This window comes from Lutjanus erythropterus, chromosome 20, assembly GCF_056507025.1.
Source record: "Lutjanus erythropterus isolate fLutEry1 chromosome 20, fLutEry1.hap2, whole genome shotgun sequence".
Taxonomy (NCBI): Eukaryota; Metazoa; Chordata; class Actinopteri; order Lutjaniformes; family Lutjanidae; genus Lutjanus; species Lutjanus erythropterus.
In genome coordinates this window covers 11,551,636-11,575,978 of record NC_139336.1, presented here as the reverse complement: position 1 = coordinate 11,575,978, position 24,343 = coordinate 11,551,636, and the positions used below count along the sequence as shown (strand labels likewise).

General features: G+C 39.5%; 1 protein-coding gene across 1 annotated transcript in view; it reads left to right on the top strand.

Moving 5' to 3' along the window:
* musk (muscle, skeletal, receptor tyrosine kinase) overlaps window positions 1–19,028 on the top strand; it is a 39,955-nt gene extending 20,927 nt beyond the window's left edge. The window contains exons 10-17 of the mRNA XM_084746177.1: window positions 1,066–1,259; window positions 1,806–1,829; window positions 1,962–2,050; window positions 8,199–8,376; window positions 9,101–9,287; window positions 9,363–9,554; window positions 12,492–12,640; window positions 17,989–19,028. Coding sequence (XP_084602303.1) covers window positions 1,066–1,259; window positions 1,806–1,829; window positions 1,962–2,050; window positions 8,199–8,376; window positions 9,101–9,287; window positions 9,363–9,554; window positions 12,492–12,640; window positions 17,989–18,689 — 1,714 coding nt within the window. The 3' untranslated portion in view covers window positions 18,690–19,028. The remainder of the gene's footprint in view (window positions 1–1,065; window positions 1,260–1,805; window positions 1,830–1,961; window positions 2,051–8,198; window positions 8,377–9,100; window positions 9,288–9,362; window positions 9,555–12,491; window positions 12,641–17,988) is intronic.
* The last annotated feature ends 5,315 nt before the right edge of the window (window positions 19,029–24,343 follow it).

The window sequence follows — 24,343 nt, the reverse complement described above, 5'->3', positions numbered from 1 at the left end:
TCTATACGCCTTTTCACTTCTGCTCACACATTTTTGCAAATATACACATCATTTAAATTTTCACATTTAGATTAATTAAATTATTATTTTTCTTTTTGCCATTTGTAACAGTTACTGAGATATGAATAATTTACTGCAATATTTTTTTGAATGACCATCTATGAGAGTGTGCATATATTTATCAAAATCTACAACACTATACATGCTTAAGTCCTCATACCTGTTACACAGGTGCTCCATGGACATATGCTCAAAAACATGTGTTCAACAGCGCCACCATTTGGTCAGATATTAAGATTTTTATGTTTTGGCTAACAACTCATTAACCACTGAGAGTTCCTTAATGAGGTCAATTCAAATGATCTAGGCCAGGCTCATTTGCACATTTAAAATTCTTACACCAATTTTGACATTTTGGTAGAGACTTTTTTGCTTCTTTTGGAACATATTTCATCTTATCTTCGCCATTTTATTTTTACATTCCATGTTTAGATGACACCGATAGATGATATCGCTCATTACCCGTCTGTAATTTTTTATCAAATTTCCAAAGGCATGGCTTGGCCTTAACTCTTCATTGCTTATTTGGATTGCAACCAAATTTGAATGTCATATGTACAGCCACTCTGTGCCAGCATGTTACACTTCATACACGCCCACACAGGGTGCCACAGTAACCGTTAAACATGATATTTCTACAATTCTGTAATTGAGATGAAACTTGGTATACAACTTCTCCATAAGAACATGCACAACATATTAAAACATGGCACTAATAGCTCCTCCTTGTGGCCATTATTAGTGCAATATTGAGTTACCACTGATTTTGGCTCTTATCTGAATCAGCAACACTTGATGCTCGGACTCCTTTGCAACAGATGCAGCAAATGCAGGAAATGCAGCATTCATGCGCATTTTCTTCAGGAAGTGTATCTATTCAAGTTCACTTTGTTAGTAAAATATATATGATGAATGTACTAAGTGTAGTTAGGGAGTAAAGTAACAAACTAATGAATAACTGAGTGAACGAATAATAATCTATTTTTTTTTTCCTTTACAAAACAGGGAACACTGCCTGGCAGTGAAGGAGCTGTACTGTCACAAGGAGTGGTTGGTACTAGAGAGCAGCAGTGCAGTCCAGCCTGGCCTCTTCAGCTCTGGCACCGGGTCCAGTGCTCCCACTTCACTGCTGCCCAACTGCCAGGCCTTACCAAGTCTCCACACAGACCCTGACGCTTGTACACATGTCCCTTTCGTAGGTAAGACACCTCTAAATGTCAGTCAGCTATTGTTTTATATGGATGAGTTTGTGTACAGCTTACAGCATGCAGTGTTGCAACAAACAAAAGTATCTTGTTTCTAGAAATATGACAAATCTAACATAAGTTAATTCTGTTCTGTAGAAACAGCTTAAGCACAACAGTGTGGTATAAAAGCAGGGAGGAAATGGAGCGTTATGTAAAAGAAAAACAGGACTTGGCTGGGTGCAGTTACTTGCATGCTGAGGGCCAAAAAAAGCCTGGCCTGCTAGACTGATACTGATGAGGTCATTAAGAGGGTCTTACTAGCTGAGCCAAAATATACAGCTGCAGGTGTGTGACTTGTGTGTGTGTGGTTTATGCATTAAAGTCTCTAGGCATAGTATTGTGTATTTTTGCTCTGTAATAGAGTCTTAACTGTGCTGGGTTGACCTTCAGTGCTGCACTGATTTCTTTATTAAATATTTTTTTACTCTGATGACTTAATAGCAGTGCTTTCTCTTAATATTTGAGTTTCTATTAATCTGATATTTTTTTATGTTTCAGACATCAGGAGAGATGAAATTACAAGTAAGTTTAAAAGTGCAACATAAATGTATTTGTATCCAGTCACCAGAACTAATACAGAAATGAATAAATAATTTAAAAGTAATGATTGAAAACAACATTAATCCTACATTTATTCTGTTTGGTCTCAAACAGCTACATGTTACAATGACAGAGGCCGCTTCTACCAAGGCAGCGTGAATGTGACAAGGTCTGGGATCCCGTGTCAGTCATGGAGCCAACAGGTATTCTGGTCGTTGTGTAGAATACATACATTTAAAGCCACAATATGTAACATTTCATTGTTAAAATGTCTAAAAATGCTACATGCATGTTATATATTTCGTTGACTTGTGTACCCACATTATCCCAAATGTTTCCAACAATGTTCAAACCCTGAAAAATCCTGAAGTTCCTACAATGTTCTAGGATAACATCCTAAAGTTTTTTTGTAATAATCTCCTTGCTAGAACACTAGAACATTATGTTCTTCAAACATTTTCAGGGAGAAGTTTTCTTGAAGTTCCCAGGATGTTCAAGGATAATGTTCTTTGAAAAATAGCAAAACAGCCCACAAACACACATTTTGCCCTCCCCTGCATGAATTGTACATCAATAATCATCTAATTTTACACATGATCCATAATGATAAAGATAGAGAGCAACAGATTTTGATCAGCAATGGTTGTTGTTTAACGTAAAGATAACAAGTCCCATGATCCCACGTTACCTCACAGTGTTATCAAACTACAGCTTTTGTTCTTGCTTTAATGTGAGAGAGACCCCCAGTGGCACAACGTATATATTGTGTGTTTAAATACAACTAAAATATTTGACATTTTAAATTTTGAAAAGAAAGGAAATTTAGGTGAATTTGTTTAATAACTGCAGTATCTGCTTAAAGCTATGACTTTATAATGAGCTACCAATCACAATGACCACTAAATAAAGAGTAAAAAGAACATTAAAAGAAATTGAGGAAATTGGTGATGGGTGCTGATAAGATTTCTAGGTGTTGATAACAAGGTTGCCAAAACTACCAAAGCCTGTGTTTATAAATCCAATAGTTTCCTGCAGATTTAAACCAGTAAATGATTGAAGTGTGACTAGTATTTTGTACGTGGATGTTCAGTTTTATATCAAACATTCCTGACCTCTAACCAGAAACAGAAAAACACACAAAAGAGCTTACAAGTGCAAACACACACACACACACACACAATCACGCACACACACACGTGCTCACACAAACACACACATTCCCTGTGGCCCAAAAGCCTCTTTATGTTTTTATGGCTTTGCTCAGTGAGAGGGTCTGTTAGGCTGAACTGTTACTACTCTCCTGTGCAGTGTGTGTGTGTGTGTGTGCCAGGTCAGCAGAGAGGGAGGGGCTCATGATGTCACATCCTGCCTCTGGAAGCAATTAGCTTTCACACGCATATGCTGCACAGGCTGCATCACTGACACGCACACACACTAACATGTTACACTCGCTCACACACGCAGACACATGAAATTGAGTGAATGTTTGCTCTCTAATGTGATTCACAAATATTTGCTCATTCTTTTTTCTCTCCACACAGTGTTGGCTTACATTTCACTTCACAAATACAGCAAATTGCATTTTTCTCGTTCACACACTGCCAGAGCCTTCTGCAAATAAGAATATGAAAACTACATCATACAGTCTCTGACATACAAAAATCTGCACATAATCACTTTGGTTTAGTTTCCCACACTGGGAGAATTATCAGCTCCCTGACTGTTTATGTCATCACGTCATCTTTAATCTGACATGACATGATTTACTGTCTCCTCCTACTGGCTGACTTTGGCCAGAGTTGCTTGTGTGGGTGTGTTTCTGAAAACACACATGTTGCTGTGTACATGTGCTTGTGTACGAATATGTTGTCAGGATGAAACCACTACAAGTGCATTGGTTTTGGATTTCTCTGCATGTTGAAGTGACATGCATGGAGCTAAAGCAAGAATGCTACTCGGTATCCAAAAAATTTGAATGGTGATTTCTTTTTTACCCTCTCAAAAACCAAATATATGAAAATATGAGCAACAGCATTTCATTCTATGTTCATGTGTTTTGTCTGCTCTTACATTGGCTCCAAATATGGAGATGATATACTATTCTTTGCATTACATATTGTATTTTTAGGGCATGTTTTATGGTGAAACGGAAGGCAAATTTCCACACTGGATGATAAAGGTTTAATATTTGTGTTTGTATTCTTGTTTGCAATTCCTATTCATATTCATAGTGGTAGGTGTATTTGTACATTAGCATGTCTGGCTAATGAGTTTAGTAACTTAACCAAACAGCATATTGCATAATTTTCTAGGGTTATGTTTAAAAAAAATCCTCTTTCACATCTAGCACACCTACTTTGTAGTATTTCCCCTCTGTGTTGGAGTTGGTTTTGGATACTATAGCAGCATATAAAGCTCTTTTCATCCTTTTACAGGATTCTTGTTTTAAAATTTGTCAGCTTGAAGGAATAGAAAGTCAGTCAAAGACATTTTTTTTTCAACTAATTCGATGATGCTAACATTATTAATCAGTCTTTTTGCACAGTGACTGTTGAGATTACTATTGATGAATTAAACATATATTAATGAGTCCAAAAAAGTAATAATATGACTTAACTAATTAGTGCTCAGATGCTGGTACTTAAGGTTTTTAAGGTACAGAATCTGCAGTTTGATTAAGTCAATGTTTTGAGTTACGGTTAATCAAAAAATTGAAAAAAGAAACAAGTACATAATGAGTTTACTGAACATGAACTGTTTTTTTATTCTTAAAAGTGTTCAGTTCTATTAATTTATTGCAGTGCGAGGGGTGAATGAATATTCAGAGTTGTATTTTACTTAAAATATTGAAGTTGGTTTGATCAGTAATTTTAATTCAGCTGTGATCAAAGAGTAGACATAAAATTAACTCCAAATAGTTATGCTCTGATTACCTCAAACTTTTGGGCTAAAGTGTATTGATAGGGACTAAAAAATGTGGAAAAATTATTATGAATTTAGAGTGGTACATTCAGCATGTGAGAATGGAAAGGTGTGACATTTGTAGCTGCAGTAACCAAGGGCTTATGAATGGGCATATATTATTTAACTTAATATTGATATAATATAGTATAATATACAACATCTAAACCAATAAGCATCTGTGTACATATATGCATGCTATACTGGAGGTTGGGTGGCGTTCCATTTCCATTGCCATCTCCTTTGAAGGGTAGCTGTGGTGTAAAAAGTTCGGAAGCCACTGGTCTACACTGAAGTCAGGATTCAAAGTTGCAGTTTGCAAGAATGTAGCATGTGCTGCTTCCAAGAAAAGACCGAAATGTTATGAATTGATGTGCTGGCCAAACATAACTTAAATGATAGGCTGTTAAAGAAAATGGGATTATTTTGATGATTATGCTTAGGCTTCTGGCAATCATCTCAGCTTTCATTTCCTTTTGTAAGTATGATAATAGCATGATTTGGATAATGTCTCCCAGAGGGCAATGTGAAGCTGATTGCACCGTTTTCATTCGGAGCTCAACTAAATGAGGTAGACCCAGACAGTTAAAATCAACATTCTTTTTGAGAAGATGTTTCACAAATACTGATTAATAGCTAAAATTACACAGTAAAAGGCTTATTTAGTGTTATATTTATTATTTGTGTCTCCTTCTGAAATTTGAGGCATATTATATGTGTGCAAAATGAAAGCAAACCAGAGCTGGAGGTGAAGAAAAACACAGATGTATGAATGTACAATTATGTGTATGCATTTCCCTGTGTTTGAAAATGTACAAAGAATCTGAACAGGAACAACTTGAAATGAATTCCACCAACTTCCAACCTATATTTTATGAACTGATGGCGGATTTACAGTAAAAAAGTGGTGTAGCTTTCACCTGCCTACCTGGTCCATTAGAGTCACAGAGGAGCAGCTGTTCCTCATATTTTTCACAAGATTATTCAGCGATGGCTTGGTCCAAAGTCATCATTTACCTTGTACGCATCATGGAGCAGATGTTTTAAAGCAAAAGCCTTTTATAGTGGATATAAAACATTCTGCACATATGAGTCCTGCAGGAAACAGGCACAAACCTCGAGTGTTGCACATGTCACATGTTACCCTCTATAATGAAATCACATTAATGTTCAGCACATACTCAACACATATGTATATTGTAGAATTACATGTTACATGTCATGTGCACAGAGTAGGTAGTCATAATTTGCGCTGAGTCATGCGGAAACACAGCAGCCAAACTTTGAGTCAGTCCATTTGCACAGCGTCTCTTGAGATCATCACTAATTAATTAAACGTATGTTTAATGACTCAAGAACACAGCTGCTTCATGTCATAATAAGGCCATAAAATGTGAACTTGCAACTCAAGTCACTGTTAGGACATTATTCATCATCAGTTTAACATTACACCTACAGTGATGTAATATATCCTGGTTAATCTACACTGTAATTGAGGCAAAGTTTTGAGGGAAATGACTTTGAGTTTTATTAAGTCAATGTGTAGAGTTTAGGGTTTAATTAAGAGATTGAAAAAAGAGACTAATAAATATTGAGTTGCATTTTACGCAAAATATTTGAGATGGTCTGTAATTTCAATTGTGATCAAAGAGTGTGTGTAAAATTAACTCCACACACTTAAGCTCTGATTACTCTGAACTTTAGAGTTTTGAGTACTGCTAGCTTATTTGGGTTTACAGTGTAAACAGTCATATTTATACAGCCAGTGGGATTTTGCTGTTGGAAAAGTTTTATGTTTTTTGTAACATAAATTGAATCTCCAGAAGTAAAAAGCTGACATTAGGCTATAAAAAAAACTGCACCAGCTTCATGTGACTCAACATCACCCCCACTAAGTGACTGGTCTTTGGCATGATGACATTTAATGTCCCCGTCAACCACTGGAGTCTCATTTAGCTACTTGTCATGAGCCGCCTTTTTTTTTATGACACCATAGACTTTATTTCAGACTAGCAATGAAAAAAAAAGCCATAAAACCTGTTGACTTCAAGACAAGGGAGCTGGAAGTGCCAATATTTGCGTGTTTTAGGACTCATTCCTGCAGCACTCTATCACATCAACTTGTTATTTAACATCTTCAGTTACATAAAGCTACATCCATTCAGTATTTATTGGATCTTGGATGCTTGTAGCTCTAGTTTAGTTATAAAAAAAAAGTTCTATGAGTCATTGAAAAACATCATTATTTATTTGTTTAACCTGTAACATGAAACAACCTTTGTGTTCCCTGTAAAGTAACCTATGATGGTCATAAAGTAATGACTGTTCTCCCTCGTAAGCAAATGCTAAAGCACTGTGACATTGGTAAAGTGCCATAAAACATCTTCAGGGAGAAGGTTGGTGGACCGTTGTCCATCCCGTCTCCTGTAAACAGTTAATGTTCTTCTTTTAACCATGACCAGAGTGATTCCTTAACCTGACTCAAGTGGTTTTAGTTAACTGAGTAGTTTTTGGATTGTGGGCTGCTGACATTGTGCCAGCAGGTGTGTGGGATCAGGAAATCCTCATAAGATTAGTTTAGGTAGCACTAACAAATTACCCTCCTGCTGTTTAGACATGAGGACTTTGAAGACTTTGTTTTTAACATTTTCTGCACCAGTGGGAAATCAACCCTGTGAACAGTTTGTTTCACGCATTCAGCTACAGCAGCACATCTGTTGAATCCAGCCTTTTCAGCTCATAACTCCTCATCTCTTGGGGTTGGTCGGACCATTGCTCTTTTGATGACTAAAGCTCCTGACACATGAAGATACCAGATGTTCAGTGTTTGAGTTGGCACTCTAGATTGCTGAAACAACCGTGCAACCCCTAATGTCCCTCACTATAGTACATTTTACACCCTCCGCAGCTATTAAACTGTAACCTTACCTTAGACCCTAAACAGAACCTTGAGAAATGGGTTAAATGATAAGAAAAGCCTCGCAGTTTTGTTTCTGATCAAGAGTCAAAGAGTCCCTGCAAAAGTGAAAAACTGTCTATCCAAATCTGCCTGCAACAGCTCTTGAACATTTCACACAGCAAGAAAATGTATTGATCAGCCTTTACTGATCCCTCAAGACAAGCCTGTTACCTCTTTATCTCTCTCCAGAGCATGCTATAGGGTCAGCAAAAGAGCAGAACAGATGAGGTTTTACTCAAAAACAGCTCTGGAAACACAGGCTGGATCCCAGATGGACATGAAGTAAACGGCTCCTTTCCAACGCGCTCCAATTGTTAAGCAACTATCCCATTCCCCTTGAAGCTAGATGTATTATAAGGTCAACAAAACTCGTCTCCTTGTTGATTTTCTCTATGATTTTCTCTCTAGTACTCTTCTGTCTTGTCCTGTAGGTTCCCCACAAGCATCGCCTGTCTGTGGATGTGATTCCAGAGTTGAAAAATTCGGAAAACTACTGTAGGAATCCCGGAGGAATCAGTGATAGGCCCTGGTGTTTCACCTCAAATGCCAACATACGCTGGGAGTACTGCGCTGTGCCACACTGCGGGGAGACAAGCTTGGTACCACCAGGTACTGCCCTCTGCTGTCTTGTGTTCCTTTTTCACCTGTTTCCCATTCTTGGCTCTCTCCATCAAAAAAATTTAATTGGAGAAAATATATTGGATGCTTTTTCACTAGCTAGCAGCTAACATGCAACTGTAGATTAGCCAACCAACCACAGCCCCCCAAAAAATTAGTCTCATCATTTTTATACGTTTCTGATGCTATATTGGATGTTGTTTCAGCAAAAACTCAGCTAAAACTAACTGCAGAACTAATCAAGCGTCTTTAGGGCAGCTCTATAATTGGTTTCACAAGACTTAATAACTTTAAACTTGACAAAATGAAAAAAGACTTGCCGCTCATCTTGGACTTTAACTCTAATGAGTCTTGACTTCACTTGGACTTGAGCCTCTTGACTTTGGAGAGTTTTTTTTACTCTTGACACTTATTTGTGACTTGTGGCAATGCCTTGGTCCCACCTTTCTTGCTTAACATTATCTTCTCTCAGAGCATGAGTTAAGTAATTGAAATTATCGATTAATAACAAACTATAACTATCAATTTGTTGTTGTTTTTTTTACCATGACACCTGTTGGGCATCCTAATAATATCAGAACAAATAAACCATCTTTAACTTTCCTGTACTGATAAAATAATTGAGATTTTAAGTAAATTACAGTAAGTTGATTTATGTTGACAGTTCAACAGCATAGCACCTTGATTTGTTTAAACTGTCTCTGTGTCTTGTTAGTAACAAAGCCAGAATCAGCGGGTCCTCCTCTGACCGCTCGTCTCCCTCCCACGACCACAGTATCGTCTCCAGCTTACTCCATGTCCGTCATCGTCATCCTCCTGACTGCACTCGCATCTGCAGTCTTACTCATCATCATCATCCTCGCCTGCCGCAAACGGAGGAAGCAGTGGAGGAACCGGAAGAGGTCAGACAAGGACAAGATGCTTGACTTACCAGCGTGTGCACCTTCCTATCCCTTACATCCTTTTTCTCTGCGCAGGGCAATGGAGACCCCGACACTGAGCGCTCTTCCATCAGAGCTGCTGCTGGATCGACTCCACCCCAATCCCATGTATCAGCGGGTTCCCCTGCTGCTGAACTCAAAGCTGCTGGCCCTCGAATATCCCCGCAATAATATCCAATATGTTAGAGATATTGGAGAGGGAGCCTTCGGACGGGTTTTCCAAGCCAGGTGAGAGGGTTGGAAATTTATCTATATCTCTATAGCTATCCGATTTGCCAATAGAGCAAGAAAGGATGGTTAGAAAATTATAGGAGAGAAGGAGATGTTGTAGTCTTATGGTCCCATTGGGAGGGATATTTTTTGGAATATTACATTACATTACTCAGACTAATATTTAATATTGCCATGTCATCATCATAATCGCTGCCATGGGCTAACATGATGATGTGGATATTTCTCAGAGGAGGAGGAAGGGGTCAGACAGGATTCAGAGAGTGGTGGTGGTGGTGGGGGGGGGGGGCAGAGTCACTGAACAAGGTCACTGGTCATTCTGAGAACTGCTGCGTCATTCACAAAGTCACAAGGAGAGCTGCTACAGGTGTCACTTTCCCTCCACACTGACCCTGTTAACAGCAAGCCACCAGCGTCCTGAACTAATCCCTGTAATTAGACTAAATACCAGACCTGGGTCATACAGTAGAATTCCTAAAATGCCATAAAAATAATAAAAAAACAGTGGCTGTATATTCCAGGTGTGAGAAGTCTTTAAAACCATAATAAAAAAGAATGTTGTCAAACTACTGTTGCACGATATTGAAGTTCCCACCAGATCTAATGGTTTGTGGTGACGTGACCTACCTGCTACAGGATTTCACAGCCACTGGAAGCCAATACATGTTTGATAACCACTGCGGCCAATTAAAATGTTTTGTGCAAGAATTCAAGGCAGGTGAAGTGATAAAATATAGAGATGAAAGACAAAAGACCTTGTGAGAATGATGATGGTTCGACTTTATCTCTCCTCCTACACAAGTTCCACAGTCATCTCCTCCATGAGACCCCTGACCAATAGGTAGCCTGTAATATATTGCTTAAAGTGTAGTGGCTGGATATGGTCTATACAAACAGATATCTGCGTATGAAGGCAAAGGACAAGATTTTGGTATTTTTGGTTTCTGTTTGTAGTCCAAGGAGTATTAACCAATCACATTTGAGCAGGCTTTAGTTGCATGCAAGGAAGCAGCCTATGTAGAGAGCAAAAGAGGCAGAATGTGTTGGCCGAGATGCATTCTCAGAACCCACAAGCTGTCGTCACGTCCTATCAATTAACTGTTTAGCTGCTGGCACCAGAAGCCGTGAGACAAAAATTGTGGTCGAGCAGTACCATGTTCATCAGTCAAGTCTAATGTGTTTAGGTCTGTAGTCTTCCAAAAGTAACAGGAAAAGGTAGAATGACAAGAATTTAGGACCATTCAAAACTGCCTGCAGTAACGGACATAGATTGCTATTGAGAATTCTGACCTTCTGTCCATGATGTTGCACGGATGCCACATAGAGATGTACAGTACAGAGGATAGAAAGGTGCAGTCAGCACAGTATTATAGTAGTTGATGGCATTTTCACAGTAGCACCTGCATGTAGCCAGGCAGATCTGAGAGATGTCCTTCAGGATAGCTGGTAATCCCTTAATGAAAACTGGAATGGTGCAGTATATGGACACCCCTGAGAACATAATACAAGCACATGCACACACACACACACACTCATACATTCACAGACACAGATTTCTGAGGGCATCACTTTACAAAACAGAACTTTAGGCTACATTACTTACTACTTTATGACTTTATTCAGGGTGACAGTAGCTCAGTCTGTAAGGACCTCCCTTGGGGACCAGAGAGTAGCCAGTTCAAGTCCAGCTCGGACCAAGAAGTAGCGAGTGGACTGATAGCTTCCCCTTGGGCAAGGCACCGAGGCTCCAACTGCTTCGAGTGCCTGCTTCTGGGCAGCATCCATCACATTTTCGCTGTGATGTCCTCTGGCTGCTGTGCTTCTTCTCTCTGTGATTTACAGAATTTCCTCATGGACAGATTAAACTGTAAGTGTTTCAGTGATCATGGCCAGACCGGGGCTGAACACAGCCTCAGCGAGGCTGACAGGGAAAACAGAATAGAGGTCATTCACAGAGTTTCCTGATGGAAAGATGTTTTTTTTTTTTGCTAATGTAGCCACTCCTGGCAACCTGAGACTGACTCAGCTAACTGCCATTAGCAGCTAGCTGAGTCAGTCTAAGGTTGGTAGGAGCCACAGCGGCAAGAAAGGTCCCACCCTTCCTCCTTGGAAACATGAGCAGTTAGCACTTTACTTGCCATTTCATGATAAACCAACTTCAACCTAAAAACTTTTTAATCTCAACCCTGAAACTTGATCTTGAGCTTCCTGTAGGAAGTGAGGACTGACCAAAGTCTCCTCTAGTTTAAAACTAAAATTTATCTTTTCAGAGATAGAAGTACAAGAGCACAAACACACACATACACAATCATGCCTGCTTGCATGACCAGAAACAGACAACATGTGCAAATACAGACTTTCTCCTGTACACACATGCACTCATAATTCTGCATGCACACACAACTCATGCATTTAATAGCACATATTTATCCATACATGAAGACGCACTTGCACACACACGATGACAACATACTGTGCACAGGGACCTAAATACACCAGAGGAGTAAATATCCTCCTCGCTGACAGATGGGCTTCAATCTGTAGTTTCCCAGTATGTGTGAGCATGTATGTGCTGGTGACTGAGTGAGTGTTTCCATATGTGTGTGTGTGTGTGTGTGTAGTTTGCGTGTGCAAGCTATATATAAATCTACAGTGAGAAACAACATGTTGACTTTAGTTTGCCCCTCTAGTGAACCAACACAGGAAGTGTGTGTCTGTCTGTGTGTTGAATGCATGCTTCCTCTAGTGACAGACACTTACAGTGCACTATATTAATACAGTTGCACTGTTTTGTTAGGCTTCTTGTTAGTAGACTCTAAAGACACATCTGAAACACACGGCAAATGCATTACTGAAAAACCCACAACACTAACATTCATAAGTTTGAGCATCCATTTCTATATTTTTTTTTTTTCGTGTATGTGTTTGTTGCAGAGCACCAGCCCTGCTGCCGATGGAGTCTTTCACCATGGTGGCTGTGAAGATGCTGAAGGAGGAGGCCTCAGCTGACATGCAGAATGACTTCCAGAGAGAGGCAGCACTAATGGCTCAATTTGACCATCCAAACATCGTACGGCTCCTAGGTTAGTGTGTATCTGTGTGTGTGTCAGAAGGTCAAAATCTGATTTCCAAAGAGGCTGCACACACATCTGGATTTTATATTGTTCAACTGATGGAGCAGCGTGTTTGCTTGAGAGATAAGGAAAGTACAAACACAGATACAGAAACACAGAAAGAGATAAGTGAGAAATAGTATAAGAGAAAAAGAAAAGGTTTCAGCTCTCTTTGATATATCTTTTTCAATTGTTAAATATTTGTAAAACCAACAGGTAATGTAAAGGGGGACCAATAACACTGATGCAAAAAAAAAAAAAATAACGAAGGAAAACAAATTCATACTAGTTTATGCCAGAGATTTAGTCCATGTCAGAGAGGTGAATTATTTATTATTCATTATTAATTATGTATTTAAAGTCACCAAAATGCAGGAAGTTTGAAAGTTTGAAAATGAAAAACATTCTGGGGGGTTGTACAGTTAGAATTAGACCTGTGTAACATGAGTAGTGGCATGTGTGTGAAACCCACCTGTACTCAAGTTGCATTGTGGGTGATGTAGGTGCCAGTAAGAAAAATGTACAGAACAAAAAAGACAGTATCTCTGGTTCTGCTGCATCAAATCTTTTTTAATTTTTTAATCATCAATGTTCAATGTTCTTTTAACTTTGTACTCTTTGGAGTAAGTGGTGGTGGTGGGGAGGGAGTTGAGCAGTTTATCACTTCAAGTTGACTTCTAGTCAACTCTTTATTTGTTTTTTCTTAAATATTCAGTCTTGGCAACCAGCACATGATTAATGTTTTATGGTTTGGCGGGAGGTTAGGCAACAAATACACCTGTTGTTTTTAGGGACGTTTGTGGTTTTGAAGGAGGACCACACACAGACTTGCTCCTTTTCTAATCTCCTTCACTCAAACAACATTTTGCTGAATAAAATCCAATTCTTTGGCTTACATCTTTATCAGGAGCCAAACAGAAGTACTGGTTTAGAACCAGGCATCCTATTGGATAAGTGCATCATTTTGCAATTAAGCCATCATCCATGTCACCTGTATAGACCTTCTTCACCGCAGCCCTTTCATGTAAACACAGGTGTTACCAATTATACTAATTAAGGTTGTGTTCCATTAAGGTCAAACAGAGTCAGGGTGCTGCTATTGTGCATGCTGGCTCACTGGAAAGGCTCTGCTACACTAAATGAACCAGGACCCTAATTAATATCATTGGTAACACATGCTAACCTTACTATTTCACATCACTGTGGCTGCTGTGAAAAAGGTCTACTGCTGCTCTTCTTTACTTTTTAAACACTTACACTGTGATGGACTTTAAAATAAGATGACCAAAGTTAAAAGTTATCTCATGAAATAAAAACCTAAAATCAATGTGGCGATAATGTGTTTAATTTACTTTACCAAAAGCAAATGCAGTGCATGAAAAAAAGGTGCGTTTTTGGCCTGAATGCGGAGGGAAAAAAAAAACCTCTTCTTTGCTTTTCTTGATTATCTCAGTCATAAAAAACAACCAAAAGATGGAAGTGAAGTAATCATGTGAAAATAAAGGGGAGTTACACTCGACAGGCCTCTAAGTAAGTTTCTACCTTAAGGGTGTTTTTGTGAATTTGGGCTCTCACAGACTGTAATTCTTCTGAATGAAGTCATTTCCCTCAGATCTTCTTCATTGTAGTACCATAAAACCACTAGAGAAACAGACGGGACTGTTTGCCAGTAAACAAGTGCTGCTTGACAGCTAATATGCCTTTGTGGGTCTGAGTAAAACAAATGTCTTCCATTAAAGTTTATCTCTGCTAATACAGCCTATCTAATCTAATGCAAACAGCTTGCATCCAAATATATTTCCAGGAAGACATGCAATGGCACTACAACACTCTGCTTGGCGCTGTCAGAGAGTAAACAGAGCCATTGGTCTTTGGCTGTGTAGAAAGGAGTTTGTTTACTCTGGTCCATTTTACTGCTCCTGTGGTTGTGAAATATTTTTAAATCAACATTCACCACTGCGGGAAAAATTTTTTTGGAGTCTTCAGACGCATATCAATCTTCTGTATAATATGTTTTCTGCTCAGTTTTGAGTGCCGTTCATTTTGGATGACTCATCTGGAGAGTGACACGCGAACGCTCAAGCCTTTGGTGAACATCAAACCAAAGTTGATTAAATTAACCTCTAATTACCCTCTGGACTAATAATACACCGCAAATCATGTGTAAAAATATATGCAACATCCATAACATGCATGTGTCAAAATTAGAGATGCCATATGTCTGCATGTCATTACGTTGTTGCGTGTGTGTGTGTGTGCAGGATGGGGCCTCTGTGTTCTGTATATTTAGCGATGGAGTGAGACATTTTGATCCAACTACTGACCTTCAGCCACGGCTGCTACTGTTGAACTACAGTCCTTTTGTGGACACACACCACCCCCCGACACACACACCCCAGGGAGCAGTAATCAGAGCTGGTTCTCTGGGGAGCCGTCCCATTCTGTGACCCACAGGACATGAACTAACTAAGCATGACCTCCAAGCCTCCTCTTCTCGCCTAAAGTTCCAGGAACATGTTGTTGTTCCAATTCTTGTGCTGACTTGGAAATTGCAATTGACCTTTCCTAAGTCCCGCCACTTTTGGAACCGCGGTCAACTTTCTTCACTTCTGTTTCCTGTAGGCTATTTAGATATATTATTTCGTGTGTAGGTTGAAACATTGAATTTTGAAGATGACTAAAATGTGTTGCTTGGGGACCTGTAAAAGCAATATATACAGTCATAACTTAAGTTAGCAAATGTTAGCTAGCTCATCTACACTGATAATTAGCTAGCTAGTTACATCTAGTAACTAATTAGCTGGCTGATTGATGCAGATTAGTTAGCTAGTTTTGCCAGTTTTGCCAACAAAAATAATTTGTTTTTGCCATAGACCACCATTAATATTTTTTCTATGAAGTAAGGCCCCGTGGGGCACACTGGAAGGAGAGTATTAATTTCCTTAAAGAAGAGCTAAGAACAGCGCTGAAAGCTTTTCCAACTGGCTTAAGTTGACTATATCATTTGTTAAGTTGATCTGATTAGTTGAAGTTAGCCCATAGCTGGTGATAAACAGATGGTTTAAGTATTTTTTTAATTGCTCATCTTCTTCCAAACAGTTTCCATGGATGACCTTTCAGATGGTTCTGTGTAACAAACCGTTTTCCATAATGTCTGACTATTAGATTATTCCTTTATGATGTTTACACAGTGCAATATTGAAATGAAGAAATCCTGCATTGTGGATCATTTTATACACATTTCCCCAAGATTTAGCTCGACATATGTGGTATTTTAGAGGACTTTATTTTGTTTTGTGGGTTTGAGTTTAAAATGACTGTGCCACTGGCAGGTCAGTGAAGTTCCAATTCATATTTCACACAGAAACAGAAGCAGTGAAATGCACTGAATCAAAATTATGATTGTGGCCAGTATGACTCAGTGCACTTACCACATAAAGTGCACTAATCATGGGCTGAATTGGACAGAACACAGATAAAATCTGCAGGGCCTCAAGCTAAATCTGGCTATAGAAAGAGAAACTGAAACTGCTGTCTGATTCCAGTGGGGGTATTTCTTTTTTTTTTGGCAGACCTGATGATTTGTTATGATTTTTTTTCCCACAGAGCCATAAAGTGCTCAAAATCTGGTTTTGAATGCCAGGTTGTATGAATGGCACATCTACAACTTCTGCGGGGCTGTTGGGGCTCTGCACAGTCTTAACATTGTGTGCTCTAATTCCTCTAAGCAGTGCACACTGCAAAAAAAAAAGCATTTACAGGAATGCATAGACAAACAAGCAGACAGTCACTCTTTTATAGAGGTAAAGTAAATAAGTAGTAAATGAAGTAGAATGAATTTGGTGAGTGCATACCTCTGCCTATGATAGAATATTCTGCAATATGCTGTTACACCCGTAAGATTTCATCCCTGTTCTTGGAATTTTAAGGAGATTTCTTGATCATGCAAACATTCCTTTAGGATTTCCAGTTTAACTTATTGTCTAGTGAGTCTCATATTTAAAGGTTAGAAAAGTTCTATGTCCATTGATATGCCAGAACCTCTTTCAAATGGGATTTTTTTTAAAAAATAATACACCACAGGTTTCGACATTAATCATGGCCCAATGGCATGTGGTCAGAAAAAGTTACTCTAGGCCCATTTCCACCAAATAAGCTCTGGTTCTTTAACTGATTCCATTAAAGAGTCTTGGAACCTTGGTCCTATCAATGCTGTCCACCAGTTTTGAGCACACTCACATTTGTTCCCAGGAAAAATGGCTTTTTTTGGTTCTAAACCAAAGGTTTTGAACTGGAACAAGGGAAGGCAAGTCTGTGGCCACCAAATATTCCATGTATTCCCCTGTGGAAACCAAGTTTTTATCCCTATGCTGTGAGCTAGTACAGCGTTACAGTTCCACAAATGTCCTGATTCCTTCACACTTTTAGCTCAGCATTCTATGAAAACAGGGAACAACACTCCTTGTCGGCTAGATACTGATATGTTAGGGATATGGAAGTGCTAACCAGATTCAGACTGCTGCTCGATCCTTTCAAAAAGAAAAACACACAAAAGGTGAACTATGAAGAAACAAAACAGCAACAAAAATTTAGGGAGCAAATGGAGGCAGAAATTTAAGTGGATAGAATATGACACATTGAAGGACATACTGTACATACTGTGTGCTGCCAGTTATACATATGCTATACATAAGTTTTCATCTGGGCCATAAAAAATTTAGGGGCTTGGTGGCCTGTGAAGTCAGTGCTTAAAAGTATTACTGTCTATCCCTGTATCAGAACACTTTCTTTCCACATCAAGCATGCAAACAAGCTCAGTTGTGGAGACTGTGGAGGCCCTGCTGCAACATTTCAAGTTTCCAGAAACCTAAATTTAGTTGTCTTAATCACATCTGAGATGCACCACTCCCGAATTTAGAAATTCTCTTTAATTACTTGCATTTGACCACCGCACAGTAACACAAGGTTAATTTAGAACCATACTATGTTTACATCAGAGAGCCACTGATGTAAGACTGTACGTCCACTATGCATGAGAGTTTATTTGTGAGCATGTACACATCACGGATGCTTTCGTCTGTGTTTATGTCTAGGATGAATATTTATTTACCTTTTACAGTGAATGAACTCATTGAATGATATACTATTAAGTGTGGTTTGATGATGTCACTGATGTGTTTATGTGGTGGAATATTTGTATTTGGACTCTCAAACCTCTGTGGTGGGAAAATGCACACCTTACAGTCCTGCTGTATATTCTGCAAGTCACAGATCATGAAATAATAAAAAAAAAAACATCTGTATGCTCTCTCCCTCAGGTGTGTGCGCAGTGGGTAAACCCATGTGTCTGATGTTTGAGTACATGGCCCATGGTGACCTAAACGAGTTCCTGCGACGCCGATCTCCAACCCAATCAGTGCGTACCCTCAGCCGTGCCAGCCTGTCGGGTCGCAGCTTTTCCTCTGAGCCCGAGGAGGGACAACTCTCCTGTGCTGAGCAACTGTCGATCTCCAAGCAGATCGCTGCAGGAATGGCCTACCTATCAGAGCGCAAGTTCGTCCATCGTGACCTTGCAACCCGGAACTGCCTCGTTGGGGAGGAAATGGTGGTGAAGATAGCGGACTTTGGCCTCTCCAGAAACATCTACTCAGCTGATTACTACAAAGCCAATGAGAACGATGCCATTCCCATTCGCTGGATGCCCCCGGAGTCGATTTTCTACAACCGCTATACCACTGAATCGGACGTGTGGGCCTATGGCGTGGTGCTGTGGGAGATCTTCTCTCATGGGATGCAGCCGTACTACGGTATGGGTCACGAGGAAGTCATTTACTATGTCAGGGACGGTCACATCCTCTCCTGTCCTGAGAACTGTCCTCTGGAGCTGTATAATCTGATGAGGCTTTGTTGGAGCACACACCCATCAGACAGGCCCAGCTTCAGTAGTATACATCGGATACTGGAGCGGATGCATCAGAACACACTGAGCATCAGTGCTGACACTGAGGCTGACTGCTAACTTGGGAACTTTTCACAAAAAATGTTTGTCCCTATGCAAAACTTATGTACTGATTCGGTGCCTGAAAACACACTTTTAGCCCTGACATTGAGCCTGAGCATACATAGAATACCTAAACACAAAAGTGATGTCATTCATTTTTCTTGCCCAGCTTTTCATTTAAGGAATTTTTTGTATCATCATTACCTGTCATTATTTCAGTAATGTGCACATTGCTTTCTTCTTCAGTACAGGAGTTGTTTTCAAGGAACGTTGTAGTGTTTTCAGACTAACCCATCACTCCTGATCATTTACCTGCACATATCCAAGAGACAGGTCTACTTTATTTATAAAAATGTTTAATACATTAAAGGTGCCTTAAAGGTGCAACATGTAAGATATGACCAGAATTGTATTTAGTCTGATAAATAAACAAAATAAACTCAAGAAGAAAGGAAATATTCTTACACCAACCTAATACCTTGTCCTAATCAAACAGAAAAAAACAACCCTACGCCTTCTGAATTCAAATTACTGAACTAAGTCTAGCTTAATTGCCTTGTTAAATCATTATAAAGCACATTTGATTCAAACAAAATAAAATCCACCAAAACCATTTTGGTTAGTCTTTCTACTGTTCCAATAAACACCAACTCATGTTTGGTCAAAATAAAGGCTTCATTCATGAAGTTAGATGAGAAAATATTCAAGCTCCATATGCTGTTGATGCCCAACCTTCCTTACACTCCTGCCTGCCTGCCATGTCTTTGTTGTTCCTGGATTCAGAGTCCTGGTTGGAGCCACTGTAAATCACCACGGTACTGTTGTTGGTGACATGGAATTAGCCTCTGTTGGTCTCACAGGCTGTGAGTCAGCTTATAGGCCAATTAGCGCAAACCTAAATTAGCGAACTAGCTAAGAGAAGCTGTACAACAATAAGTATAGTTAGCAGTTACTCTGGTGATATGCTGCCCCTTATTTGTTCAGAATTCAGACGATTTTATTATCCCAAGAGGGAAACTTGTCTTGCAGTCAGGGTACATGTTTGGAGTTACCTTTGACAGGTGACCATATCTTACAAATTGCACCTTTAACCTTTGATATCCCCTGATAACTCTTTTACATACAGATGTGATCAAAAGTTATGCTTCATTCATTGCATGAGGAACTGTTTTCTTCTTTATTTTGAGCTGTCAAGCTGTTGCAGATGATCTGACTTCTAAACACTGGGGTTTAAAAGAGAATGGACATGACAGTTAATGCTTCATAGTAATTAAAATCTTTATTGTCTCTAATTCCACAGTGGCACACAATCACTTTAAAACAATGCTGTTGATTGTTTTTATAGACAATTTGCTATTCCATTTATGGGCATTCTCGTTTAACTTTTTTGTTTCTTTTTAATGATGTTGTTAATATTTGTCTATTTTTCTGTTAAATGTACTTTTTGACAGTGTTTGACACACACAGTTTGGCATGACAAGTGAATTACAGTATCGGTACAATTTGTTTTAAGATTATTAATGAATTCTTCCAATGTGCGTCATCATCGACCATAAATATCTCACTGAAACAGACACACACATTTGTTTCATTATAATTTTGCAGAAGCTCATTAACTAAATTCACTCCTGCGCCTTGAAATAGAATCTTTAGCAGGTGAAGAATGGCTGAAATGTCCTCAGTGTTCAAAAATATCTTCATTCTGACAGAGTAAATCTTTAATTGGTTCTCACAAAGATAGAAACTGTCTCTTACAGATCAAACTGCTCCCTGGTCTCATCTCAAATGAGTTAAATTGAATTAGGGTTATTTTATTACACAATTTCAGTCCAGTATTACCAACATCTTTTGTGCCATCAGTCTTCTTTGTCATGTGGAGTACACAAAGCAACTTTTGTTTTCTTTTTGTTTTATTTAATGAAGAGATCTCATGTCAAATGAGACTTGCCTTTCAGATGAACATTGTTTTGTTTCTTTATAAATGTGGTGTGTTGTAATGTTATTTGTTACTTTACATAATAATGCTGATTTTGGCTCACTTACTTTCCTTTAAGAATGATAGTTCTTTGTATCGCTTGCAAATAAACATAATAATTAAACATATTTGTATATACCAGATCATATTTTTCCACGTTTGCATGCATCCTCTAGAACATGTAGAATAGTCTTACCTGACCAAAGCCCCTCTATAAACCTGTTACAGTGGCACCTGTCGAAGGATAGGCAGCAAATGAATACTCAGTTCTTGAAGTCAGTGTCGTGGAAACAGGAAAAAGGGACAAGTGTGAAGATCTGAGTGGCTTTGACAAGGGCCAAATGGTGATGGCTTGTCAACTGGGTCAGAGCATGTCCAAAACGATAGGTCTTGTCGGGTGTTCCTGCGGTTAGTACCTACCAAAGGTTTGTGCAAGGAAAGACAACCAGTGACCTGGTGACAGGGTCATGGGTGCCCATGGCTCACTGATACTTGCGGGCAGCAAAGGTTATCCCATTAGGTGTCAAAACTTTCAGACGTCCACTGTTCTCTACCGGACACTGAACGCCAAACTGTGGGTGAGATTATTTTTTCTTCTGTGAATAAAGATTCAAACAGCCACACCGTGCAAGGATGATACACAGGCTTGCAACATTTTTTATTTTGTGTGCGTGCATGTGTGTGTGTGGGCCCACATTTGTTAAGAAGGCGAATGTTTGCACGTGATCTGAAGCTAACTGTTCTAGTGAATAGTAACAGCAGTAACAAGTAAGGTTTGGTAAGCCTGAGTCTGGGGTAATATTGCTTTAATTTGGGCCAAGGTGATTTGGTTTACTGGTATTTTCTAACGTGCAAGTAAATTGGAGTAAATTTGTTTTTAGGCCAATTTTGTAATGTTTTATACAACTAAAGTTTAAGTAATTTATATTTTTTATTTCAAAAAAGCTGTCTGGGTCCAGTCATTTAAATATAAAAGTGAATAGTGATAAGTGGAACAGTTTTGCTCATAAGCAGGGAAATTTGAGTTTCACCCAATACAGGTAAACCTTTGTGGTAGCTACCTGAATCTAACGAACCCAAACACCCCATCATTCCAGCCTAAGGTCCCTTACATGACTAAAATCTAAATTACTGTAGAGTGCTGGGGTGCAACACGAACACAAAAAGAAAATATGTAAAAACATGCAATGCAAACATGAGACTTTTCTGTATTTCTTGTGTACAGGTGGAAATTTTATTCTGGCAGCAAAGTATAAAATGTTCAAATTCATTGAAAATCATCAACCTAACACAAAAATACGCCATTTCAGATTGTCTCTGAACAAAGTTTTGAAAAGATGGACTGACAGAGTGACCAACAGCACCATCCTCAGGTCCTGTTTGCACTGTGCCAACGTCACACCAGTCATGCTCAGCATGAGTGATTTGCTGCACCTCATAGAAAATAAATGGGAGGCAGTGGCTCCACCTAGGCTGCTGTTTTCTGGTGTGGTTTATGGTAAGTGTGTGGAACAGCAGTAAAATACAACCACATCCACAGACGTGCCCACAGCAAATGGCACGTGCCCGAAAACTTCCTCAGCATTATTTGAAGTCAGGTCTTTCAACAAACAGTGGGTCTGAGCCATGAACACAGACAGACATGAAGAATCCAGATGATGAAGAATTAACTACATCAATTTGTCGTTTTCATCACACAAATTGCTGGTTATTACAACTGGAAAGACACAGACAGCAAGAACAAATGATTTTTCTCTGACCCTTAAATGGCTCCTTCTCTGTTTATTTCATCATGAGCCCCCCATAATGCATGTTCCATAACAGCCCCCACCCAACCCACAGGAAAAACCAAGCGCACCAAGTGTTTTACCATGTGGATGCTGCAGTGTGATTACTCACCACAAGAGGGATCAGAGGGATGAAATGAAGCAGAAAAACAGGTGTGATATGTGCATGATTTTTACAGTGAATTTCTGCGTGCATTACAGACAACATCTGTTCTCTGATGATTCCTTGCATGTGTTCCAATTATTTGTGTGGGTTTGTATATGTGTGGATGTGTCTGTGTTTGCTTCCCTTTGTGTGCGTGTGAGTGAGTTTTGTGGAGGACGTCTGCAGTACTTGTGTGTGTGTGTGTGTGTGTGTGTGTGTGTGTGTGTGTGTGTGTGTGTGTTTTGGGGATGCCCAATGTAAACTGTTTAAAGTAAGCAGCCGGGACTCTTCATCCCTCTTCTCCTTGATCTAAACTGTGGATCAGAGTGTCTCACTCCCACTTCCTCCTGTCTTCTTTGCTCTCCTCACACCTCCTACGGACCACATTTACTCCTCTTTCATTTCTTGCTTGTATTTGCCTCCTTTTCCTCAGCGTCCTCTGTATTTCTATGCTTTTTGTGGGTTGAAACTGAATATTTTGTGACCAATCACAGTGTCTTAGTTCCCTAATTTGCAGTGAGTAAGACAGAGGACATATACAAGTCTTCAGTTTTTCCCAGCCTGTCCTCCCTCATCTTCTCTCTGTTTTGTCCCTTCCAATGACTGTAGCCTTCTCTCTTTGCTCTTTTTTGTTTCCTTTTCGTCCTTTCTTTCCTCCCTTCTCCATCACCACTGCTTCCTTTCTTATCTACAGTTGCAGTCAATTCCTTCTCCCTGTCTCCATTTGCTCTTTTAGTTAAAATGTATTTGGAAGTCAGCTGCAGATATGGAGGGAAGTAACACTCATTCACAGTGAATTAGCTGATTGTCTCCTCTCCAAACAAAAGGTTTATCTGAATGGACTCTTCAACCTTCCTGCCAACTTGCAATAGCAGCTCTCAGTGTTTGGAGACCAGAGATTAATTCTGCCATGAGAATTCACTTCCTGTTTTGTCATGATAATCTCCTTCAGTTCAGTACATCTCTGCAGAAACCTGATCATTTCAGAGGAAACTGGAAGTGAATCGTGTTGAAATTTTCTGAATGTTTCAACAGAAGTCATTTGATTCCTGGATGTCTTGGCATGTTGGCAGCTCCTTGGGGGACTTTTTCATGCATCATAGATTTTTCTGGCAACAGGAACGCTGATTCTGTCCATTCAAGTCTTTAGCTTTAACCTAACTGTCTTACGTGCAGTGGGACATTTGACCGAGGTGACATATTTGTCAGTCAGCAAAGCAGGCTGGGAACCACGGAAAGTGTCTATATTGACATTGTGACGAAGATGTCACATCCCTCTCACTCAGCGACAGCTCGGAGAAACTTCCTGTGTGGCCTCGGTGGCTCTGATTGGCCCATTCATGGAGCAACAGGAAGTAGGGAGACATATATCAGTCAGCTGGAGGCTAGCACTCTAAAGCTGTGGAACAATAAACACAGCAGACACGCACACACACACACACACACACACACACATACACACACGGGACATTCTTTCCAATAAAAACATTTGGCCGCTGTTGCTAGGACTGCTCCTTAATTCATGTCACACACGACACACAGTGCCCCTGACCGCTCTTACAGTAGCATTAAACACACACATACCACACTTGTAAAGTACAGTAGTTCATGTAATGTCTGCTTTATGTCGCAGTCAACATCCTTCAACGTAAAGTCATTACTTTAAACCTTTCAGTCTCATCCAGTATAAACCAGTGTCAGAGACAAAATTCATAAGTGCATCACCAGCTCTTCAGACAGATGTTTAAAATTGGGCACTCAGAGT